At 38.5% G+C, this 10,543-nt stretch overlaps 1 protein-coding gene across 3 annotated transcripts in view; it reads right to left on the reverse strand.

Annotated features, from left to right (window-relative positions):
• The window catches only part of Mospd2 (motile sperm domain containing 2), a 42,712-nt gene extending 32,231 nt beyond the window's left edge, over positions 1–10,481 (reverse strand). For all 3 annotated transcript variants that reach the window (XM_027432815.2, XM_027432816.2, XM_027432814.2), the window contains exons 1-2: positions 10,321–10,481; positions 10,101–10,170 (exon numbers count right to left, since the gene is read on the reverse strand). In XM_027432815.2, the coding sequence (XP_027288616.1) occupies positions 10,101–10,170; positions 10,321–10,329 (79 nt within the window). In that variant the 5' untranslated portion in view covers positions 10,330–10,481. The remainder of the gene's footprint in view (positions 1–10,100; positions 10,171–10,320) is intronic.
• Between the last annotated feature and the right edge of the window lie 62 nt (positions 10,482–10,543).

Genomic DNA, 10,543 nt, shown 5'->3' on the forward strand with positions numbered 1-10,543 from the left:
CACACACAGAGAGAGAGAGAGAGAGAGAGAGAGAGAGAGAGAATGAGAATAAGGAAATACTGTTTATGAAAAAAAGCAATAAACATTCATTTTAAGGAAATAGCTCCTTAAACCACAGCTGCAAATGTCAGAGTCCCTGTGTAATGAGGGTGAGGACATGAAGGGAGTGGGGCTAATGCTGCTATACTCTGCTGCCAAATCACTCCTGTACCCTATTGTCAAAGAGCACATGTTAGGGTTGGAGATATAGTTTATTGGTACACTGCTTTCCTAGCTCAAGTAGGGTCCTGGGCTCCCTAGTATCACATTACATTTCTGAATCAGAATGACTATCTGCCCGCCACCAACCCTGGCATTTCTCAGGGCCCAGATCTTCAATAATAGATTGCATTGTTTTTGCCCTTTTGAAAAGTTAAAAATTTACAGAACAGAAAATAAAGTTATCAAATACCTAGGCAGGAAAGACACAGAATTGAAAAAAAAAAAACCAACCTAGCTTACTGACTTTGGCTAAATTTATCCCTAATCTTTCCATAAAGCTATTAGTTTTAACATTTTTTGGTACTTTCCATTGTGATACCATCATTAAACCATGGGTTATTTAGCAGAAGTAAGAATTGCACACATTGCTGGGAAGTTATTAATCCATAGAGGTAGTTGTTTTGGCTTCCAAAAATTTAATTTGCTTTTAAGTACCTGTTTATTATGGCTCCAAATACAGTTACCTAATGGTGTAAGAACCTGACCTTTATGATCTAGCTGCTTTAGAATTTTCTGAGACTTCTTTTATTACTTATTATATGAGAAGTGTTTGCAAAAGCTGCAAAAGTCAAAAATACAAGTTTAAAAGTATCTATTTTCTATTTGTGGGATAGGAAAACCTATATACTCAAACATACATATAAACCTACTCTTCTGTGTGTCTACATTAAAGTTTGTTCACTGTGTTGTTAACATGTAAAATTGTAAGGATGTTTTTAACTGCTTTGTTCTAGTTGTGAAAGAAATTTGCTGGAATGGATTCCTTCACATGTTTATGGATTTATTGAGTTTCCTTTATTATTCTGAGAACTTGAATTTTAAGGCTGCATACATCATTAAGTAGTTTTTGAGTTGTTGACTATCTTGTTCACTGAAAATATACAGCAGTATAATGAAAAGAGAACCATAGCCAACTAGAAAAAGTAGATGATACTAGGTTCTACAATGAACATTAGTTTTGTAACATTATTTAATGACATGTATCAAATTTATGTCCTCTCATTCTTTGTAAAATGGTGACTGGAGGGGAAAAGACTTTAGGAATTTTTATGATTCTATTCAATAGTCTAGAAATGGTTTATTGTTGTTTCTGTTTTTTGTTTTGTTTTATTTTTGATTTTGAGACAGGGATTCACGTAGCCCAGGATGGCCTCAGAAACAGTATGGAGCTGAGGCTGGCCTTCAACTCCTGATCTTCCAATCTTCACCCAAGTGCAGGGAATACAGACCTGAGCTACCACACGTGGTTCTTTCAGATATTTTATTGTGATGGTTAACTTTAATTGTCATCTAGATACAACCTAAAACTGTCTAGGAAGAGTCTCAATGAGGGATTGTCTACATTGTGTCGGACTGTGGGCATGTCTGTAGAGTACTGTCTTAATCAAGTTAATTGATGTAGCAAGGCCTAGCCCTCTGAAGGCAGTACCATTCCCTTGTCAAGAAGTCCAGAATTATATGAGTGGAGGAATGGAGTACATGCAAGTAAGCAAATGAGCCTATATGCATACATTTCTCTCTTCTGTTGATTGTAGATGTAGTGTGACTTGCTATTTGAAGTTCCCATCTCCATTTCCCAAAATACTGGATTGTAAATGAAATACATTTCTCCCCTCAGTTGTCATTTGGTCAGGGTATTTTATCATAATTAGAATTATTGTTAGAGAATAAATTTTCAGTAATGAAAATTCACTACTGTACCCTATTATCAAGAGCACATGTTACAAGTGCTCTTGTAGTACAAGTAGTACAAGTAGGGGCCTGGCTCTCCAGTACCACAAAACAATGAAGAGTACATTGTAAATTAGATAAACAGACTGTACTCTCATTGTCTAAGCTATTAAAATAACTGTGACTAAAACAAAATCACCATCATAGAACTGGCAGTATTTCATTAGCAGGTGGCTTAAAACTGCAAATGTCCCTAAACATTAAAAAAGAAGATATATGACTAGGGATAAATTACCTAGAGATCTGAATTTAGAAACCCACTGAAAGATAAAAGAATACTTGCTAGGCAATGAAAAGGGTCATTACTGAGACTAAAGATTAAAAAGTAAGCAGGTCTAAGACTCAAGACTGTATAGAAAGCCACATTTCATGTCCTCTATAAAGCACAGGCTTGGTAATTTTAGATCTATCATAAGGATAAAAATTGATGCTTTTCAAAAACTGATTGAAAAATAATTATATACATCTATGGCATATGTAATGTTGTCATGCATACATTGCAAAAATATAACTCAAGCTAATGAAAATATCATCTCTTTATGTGTGCAGAAATGTATAGGCTTTGTTCACAATAACACTATAAAGATATCAAGCCTAAAATTAATCAATTGGTTTATGCATTCTATGAACTATTATTACACAGTTCCAAAATTAGTTATATTATACAATATGAAGGAGTTCCAAACTGAGGCAAGACATTGGAAAGTAGGTCCAGTCTTTATATAAAGGTAAATAAGACACAAAATTGTAATAAAGTTTTGGTGGAGGAGATATCGTAGGTGATAAAACTAAGTAAAACAAGAAAACAAGTAACAGCAAAATGCAGGAAAAGTGTCTTCCAAATATCACAGTGCATGGGAAGCTTCTAAAGTAATATAGCTGAAAGTAAATACGTGGTTGTACATTCTTTCATGCTTTAGAGATTACGTCCATTAAAACATCAACATTCAACTAAAACAAAATGAAAATTAAAAGGGCAGAAACATCACTGGGTGAGAGGAATCAACTTAAATAGCAACTGAAGAAACCACAAAACAATAGGTAATTGTGAATACATTAAGAAACTGAGCACTAAGATCTGCAATTAATAAATGGGACCTCCCAAAACTGAGAAGCTTCTGTAAGGCAAAGGACACAGTCCGTAAGACAAAATGGCAGTCCACAGAATGGGAAAAGATCTTCACTAATCCCACATATGACAGAGGGCTGATTTCAAAAAAATACAAAGAACTCAAGAAGCTAGCCACCAAAACATTACTAAACAATCCAATTAAAAAGTGGGGTACAGAACTAAATAGACAATTCTCAATACAGGAATCTAAAATGGCTGAAAGACACTTGAGAAAGTGCTCAACATCCTTAGCCATCAGGGAAATGCAACTCAAAACAACTCTGAGATACCATCTTACACTGGCCAGAATGGCTAAAATCAAAAACACCAATGACAGTCTATGCTGGAGAGGATGTGGAGAAAGAGGAACACTCCTCCACTGCTGGTGGGAGTGCCAACTTGTACAGCCACTTTGGAAATCAGTATGGTGGTTTTTCAGGAAAATGGGAACCAGTCTACATCAAGATCCAGCAATTCCACTCTTGGGCATATAGCCAAAGGATGCACATTCATACAACAAGGACATCTGTTCATAGCAGTGTTGTTCTTTTTTCTTTTTTGAGACAGGATTTCTCCGTAGCTTTGGAGGCTGTCCTGTTACTTGCTCTGTAGTCCAGGCCTCAAACTCACAGAGATCTACCTGCCTCTGCCTCCCGAGTGCTGGGATTCAAGGCATGCGCCAGCCAGAACCTAGAAGCAACCTAGATGCCCCTCAACCGAAGAATGGATAGAGAAAATGTGGTACATTTACACAATGGAGTATTACTCAATGGACAAAAACAATGAAATTCTCAAATTCACTGGCAAATGGATGGAACTGGAAGAAACCATCCTGAGTGAGGTAACCCAATCACAGAAAGACAAGCATGGTATGAACTCACTCATATATGGATATTGGACATAGAGCAAAGGAGTACCAGCCTACAATCCACACCACCAGAGAAACTAGGAAACAAGGAGAACCCCAAGAGAAAAACACACGGTCCCCCAAAGAAGGGGAAAGGGATAAGAACCCCTGAGCAAATTTGGAGCACAGGGGTGGGTGGTGGGGAGAGGAGGGAGGTAGGAAAAAAGAGAAGGGGGAAAGAGGAGAAGGGATAAGAACAAGAGGGATCAGGAAGACTGAGACAGAGGAGGAATAGAGAAGAGCAAGAAAGGAGATACCTTGATAGAGGGAGCCAGAATAGGTTTAGAGAGAGGTCTGGCACTAGGGAAATGTTCAGGGATCCACAAAGATGACCCCAACTAAGAATCTAGGCAGAAGTGGAGAGGCTGCCTTTGACACCCTTTCCCCATAATAAGATTGATGACTACCTTGATTGCCATCCTAGAGCCTTCATCCAGTAGCTGATCGAAACAGAAGCAGAGAACCACAGCTAAACAATGAGCCATACTCCTGGAATCCAGTTGCAGAGAGGGAGGAGGGATGAGCAAAGGAGTCAAGACCAGGTTGGAGAAACCCACAGAACCAGCTGACCTGACCTAGTGAGAGCACATGGACCCTACTCATAAAACTGGGGAACCAGCATTGGACCGAACCAAGCCCTCTGAAAGTGGATGCCAGCTAGAAGGCCCGAGCAGTCTATGGGACCTCTAACACTGGTGCCAGGGTTTATCCCTAGTGCACAATTGGACTTGGAAGCCAATTCCCTATGGAGGGGTACTATTTCAGCCCAAATACACAAACGAGTACCTAGGTCCTCCCCCATATGATGTGACCGACTTTGATGATCCCCCATGGAAAGCTTCATTATCCTTGGGAAGTGGGTGGGGGTGGGCTGGTGGGGAGTCTGTGGGGGGCATGGGAGAATGGGAGGGCAAGGGAATGGGGGAAATTGCTATATAAAATAAGATTATTTCTAAAATAAAATTTACAAAAATTAATGAAAATTAAAAAAGAAACTGCCAAAATCAATAATAGTGCCATAAACACAAAATGTATATATATATATATATATATATATATATATATATATCATATTTCATATGAATATAATCGTATGGAAAGAAGTTTAGCCAAACTAGCAATCAAATGCAAACTACAAAAAAAACTATTAGTTAAGAAATGATGAAACAAAACATAGATAAGGTGTGGGAGACAAACATTATCCAACAGGGCCCATTGAAATGAACTTGGCCAGCTTGTATGGCAGCAGTTTGATATATATTATCAAATGAGTACCAATTATTTATTTGTGAAAACAATAATTTGATTCTAAGACATGAATCTAAAGGAAGTAATCTTAAGTGCTTCATAAGGTTGTACTAACAAGAACATGGAAGTAATCTAAATATCCAAAAAGGGATTATATAAATGAAATGGCACTTGTCTTTTACTAATAAATCCAATATATATATATATATATATATATATATATATATATATATATTATTGCCTACTTTATAAAATGGGGAATTAAGATCATGTCAATACAAATGTAACATAGAAATGGTAATCAGAAAGGTCTTTTTGCTTTCATAAGGATATAGGCAAAAGATTAAAAAAAAAAACCTCTACCATTGTTAACTATTTCTAGATCATATGGAGGCTTTTTTACTTTTCTGTCACCAACAAAGTTTATATAAATAAACTCCTATACCTGTAAGATCAGACAAACCCCTTGAGCACAGCTGGCTCTCCACATGTACTGAAGTACAAACACATCACCTGGACCTCCACAGTTCTCTACGCTGTACTTCTATTGTTTTCATCCATGTGCACATGTCTCTTTGAGGCTTATAACAGCAAGGTTTTTATGCTTCCTGAACATGCTGCATAGCTTTTCACCTCAGTGCCTTTGCTCACACTGTCTGACCCACCTAGGTCACCTTCTCTGTCTGGCCAAGTTCCACCTAAGTTCATAAGAAATACCACCTGGGTTAGTCAGCTTTCTGTCACCACAACAAATATCAGAGATCAAGAGAGTAAAGGTTTATTTTGGCTCAGAGTGTTAGAGGTTCAGTCTGTGGTAAGTTGGCCCAGTTGTTGAAGCTGTGGTGAGGAGGGACATCAGGCAGGTGGCATGTAGCAGGCCCAAACTGCTAACAGCATGGTTAGGGAACAACAGGAAGAGGAAGGAACCAGGGTTCCATGATCATCTTTAAAGGCACCATTCCCCAAAAACTCTTACTAGATGATCAGCCCCTTTGTTTGGTTTTGGTTTTGGGTTTTCAAGACAGGCTTCTCTGTGTAACAGCCCTGGCTGCCCTGGAACTCACTCTGTAACCAGGCTGGCCTTGAACTCACAGAGACCTGCCCGCCTCTGCCTCCTGAGTGCTGGGATTAAGGGTGTGCACCACCACCACTGCCTGGGGCAAACAGCTCTTAAAGATTCTGTTATTTCCCAATGGCAGCATGTTTTAGAGCAAGATTTTCTAAGGGTTGGGGGCTGCTGAGCTTTTCCATGACATTGCTTTTAACCCAGTACTAACCCCATCACCAAGCAGTAGGTATCTTTCTTTGTTTGAACACTCAAAAGTCTTTGAGAAAGGGTCTCATGTATCTTAGGCTGGATTGCAAATCACTAGGTAGTCAAGGCTAAACTTTTTGAACTCAAAATCCTCCTGCTTTCACTTCCCACTTTCTGGAATTACAGATGTATGCCACCATGCCAAGGGATTCCTTTGGTTCTTATTACTTGTGATCCAGTTCACCTTGTTCTAATGCTGTCACTAGATTGTACAAGTTAGGAAAATGGCTCTATCATTCACCTTTCTCTAATACTGACAATATGATTTAGAGAATTAAGCACATAATGAGCACTTTCAGAGCTGAATAAATTATTGTCACAAAGAAAAAGAAGAAAAGAACAGGAAATGTTTCTCATTTGAGACTCAGAGTGGAACTTTTCACAGTAACAATGACACAGAAAAGCACCATAATTATGGACCTGTACTTTCTTCTTTTTTCTGCTAAAAAATCTACCCATATTTGGTAATATTTTCTACAGGAATGAAAAATGAGCTTGGAATTCACAAGAATCTGTTTTCAAATGAATGTCTGAAGAGAGATACTTGTGGATAATAAATATTTTCCTTAGGAAAAACATCATTATAGTTTGTATGCCTTAAATCTTTTATGAAAAAATAGTTAATTACAACAGAAACTGTAAAAGCCAAAGCAGATGTTGCAAACACAGTTAATTTTTCTTCTGTTTTATCTCTCTATATATACATATGAGATATATATTTGCTATTTCAAGATAGGGTTTCTCTGTGTAGCCCTGGCTGTCCTAGAACTCACTCCATAGACTAGGATGTCCTTGAACTCACAGAGATCCACCTTCCTCTGTCTCCGGAGTGCTGGGATAAATGCCTGCACCACCATCGCCCAGCTACTATTTTAGTTCATGCTTACCTGGAACTCCCTATAACAAATCATGCCACCTTGGAATTCAAATGCCTTCCTGCCTCAACTTCCTAAATTCTAGGATTACATGCACTAAGAATCACATTGGCTTTGCCAAGGTAAATTTCTAAAAACAAACAAAAAACAAAAAAAAAACCCAGCCTTATAGGGGAGAATACATATAAACTAAAAAGCCTTACCATACTTCAGGGTACATCTGCAACTTTCGGGTGAGAAAGTCTTTTGTGGTTTCTACTTTCCTTGCCCATAGAGACTTTTTACAACTCTCCTGTAGACAACTCACAAACCAGTCCACCTATACCTAAGGGTATATATTTAAGGGTAAAACCACCCCATGATAAACACAGTCCTTTCTCTGAAAAGAAAATGTCTTTATGAAGACTGTTCTCTGCCAGGTTTTTGGTAGGAAAGGGGAGCTGGTTAGGTCAGTTCTTAATTTGGAATGTCAATTCTCCCAACCATCTTCTAATACATATCTTCAAGTAGTGCTATAATAATTCAATGGTTATGTACTGAACTCTGTGAAAGGTATTGAGGAGTGAGAAAAATACATAAATATTCTGTCTTCACCTTCTACAGGCTGATACTACTAACTAAACCCATCTATCATCTACTGGAGGAAATGAACAATAAACAAACAGGACAATTACAGGGTAGGAAGTAAAGTATGCTAGGCAGGAAGCTACTTAATAACTGGCGAAGGCCTCTCAGATACATTTAAATCCTGAAAAGACAAAAACAAAACAAAACAAAATAGGCCAAACCATACACACTAACTGGCGAAAAGCATCCCTGGCTGAGAGAAATGGAAATGTCCCAAGACGCAAACAGATGCATTCTGTTTGAAGAACACAAATGAAGCAGTGTAGCTGTATTTTTCAAACTGTGGGTCATGTTTCAGAGTGTGATGTCAATTTTGTGGGTCACTGAATTTTTAAAAAGGAAGTCCAATAGAAAATATATCAGCCACATATTTTTAGATTAAATATTCTTTAATGAACCTTTGTGTGTGTGTGTGTGCGTACTGGGTTGCTATCTCTACGTTTCTTAATGCAGGGAGTGGTCAAATTTTCACTAAACAAGAAGAGTAATAACAAGTGAGGATGGACAGGTAGCCAAGGACTAGGCAATATATGGCCTTGCATTTGTAGGCCATCAAGAAGAACTGGAACTTTATTCTAAATACATGTAGTGGGAAGACACTGAAGGTTTTCAAGCTAGGGAGTGACATGATCTAATCTGACACTGTGATGTTGCTGAAAGATTACTATAGTGAAATCCAAAGGGCCTGAGAGTAGACCAGGCCAAAACTCTAACACCAGGGATTCCGAGCAAATTGCTTAATCTTACTACACTTCACTTCCCTCATTTTAAAAATGAGAAGACTGAATCAAGATGACCTTTAAGACCTTGGAGATTGCATAAGTTATCCATCTTCTGGTTGATCCCTTGAGCATAAGTAAATGACTATTATAGAATCATCAATCCATTAGTTATGAGTTATGTCTTAATATACTATAAATGATTATATTTATACAGAAAGCTATTTTAGAATTATTTCCTTACTATAACCAGATATGATAATAGAGACGAGTGAGATCTCTGTGTTAAAAGTGAATGGAGTGTTTTTGCAACTCTCTGGTATAAAGTTTGGTGCATGAAGAAAATTGGCAAGGAGGTATGAAAAGATTTACTGACCAGGCTATCTGGAACATATTTCCTTATTTGTTTATCAACTGATGTACAATACAGAACAGTATAAGTGGATAGGAATCTTCTAGTAAGCACTAAAATCAAAATACAAAAGTTTACTTCTTTCTACAGTAACCAAATGACAGAGGCAAAATCTGTATCAACAATCTAGTAGTTTTTACTTCCACGCCTGACAATCTGATATGTTTCTTCACTTAATCCCTTAACCTTATTTACATTTCACAGATATGGAAATAGGAACTTAGAACATGTATGCAAACTTTTTAGTGGAAGGGCCTAGATTAGCATCAATCAAGGCAGACGGCAACTTGAGCATTTAAATTCTGTATAACTTATTCTAAATGTTTAAAAATACTGATCAGAAAAGTACTTGACAACTCAAATATCTATGGTATTGAGACATTGAATGTTCAACCAATAAATCAATTCTGTACTTACAGAAACTTTCAAGTACAGAGTGTGTTAAGAACTTGTGAGTGGAACTTTTGGTTTTAAGAAGCTGGAATTCAGCAAAATAAAAGGAACTGGATTGCCAAATTACTTACAAAGTGTATAGCAAAAGTACAATGACAGCTTTCAGGTTCATTCTCTGGTGAAAGCTCCACACAGGAACCACGAACTGCACAGTGTCACTTATGTCATTGACCAAGTAGCCCGCCAGGCCCATGAACACGAGATGCTAGACATTCTGATTTCTAACTTACATTAACCTTTTAAAGGAAGAAGTGAGCACACCATCTGCCCAACTGAAGCAGTGCACACAGCGTGGCAAAACCCTTGAAACACGTACAGCATTTTTCCAGTGAGGGTTGGAAAGTTCTTAACATCTGCCAGCAAAAACATCCACAAACACCCCAGCAAAAGTTGGATATTCTCACTACACACCCCACTTCAACCCCTAGAATACATGCTCACCTGTCACATACTCAGCTTCGAATCTCCGCCGGGTCTCAGAGATTAGCTTGGCTTTATTCTGAGCGTTATTCTGGATGGGAGACACAACAGAACCTTAGATGCTTAAGATCTTTACTCAGATCACTCTCTGCACAGCGCACCTGCACCGGAGCGCACCGGCCCTGGGCCTGGAAGACACCTTCCCGGTCCGGGGACCCAGAAGTGGTACTGTGCTGCTCACCTCGGCCATGGTAACAGTGGTGGACTTGATTGTAGTTGTAGCCGTCTTCCCTTCCACAGCCGGCAGCCAAGTATCTCATCACCAGCCAGCCCAGCCCAAAGGTAGACCAAGAAGGGAGGGAGGAGGAGGAGGCGGTCGCGTGACACCGGAAGGTAGAAGGAAGTGCCTCCACACTGTCCAATCCTACACTGTCCTCTGTGGATAAAGGCGGGAATAAGTGCTC

The sequence above is a fragment of the Cricetulus griseus genome, chromosome X (genome assembly GCF_003668045.3).
Source record: "Cricetulus griseus strain 17A/GY chromosome X, alternate assembly CriGri-PICRH-1.0, whole genome shotgun sequence".
In the NCBI taxonomy this organism is placed as follows: domain Eukaryota; kingdom Metazoa; phylum Chordata; class Mammalia; order Rodentia; family Cricetidae; genus Cricetulus; species Cricetulus griseus.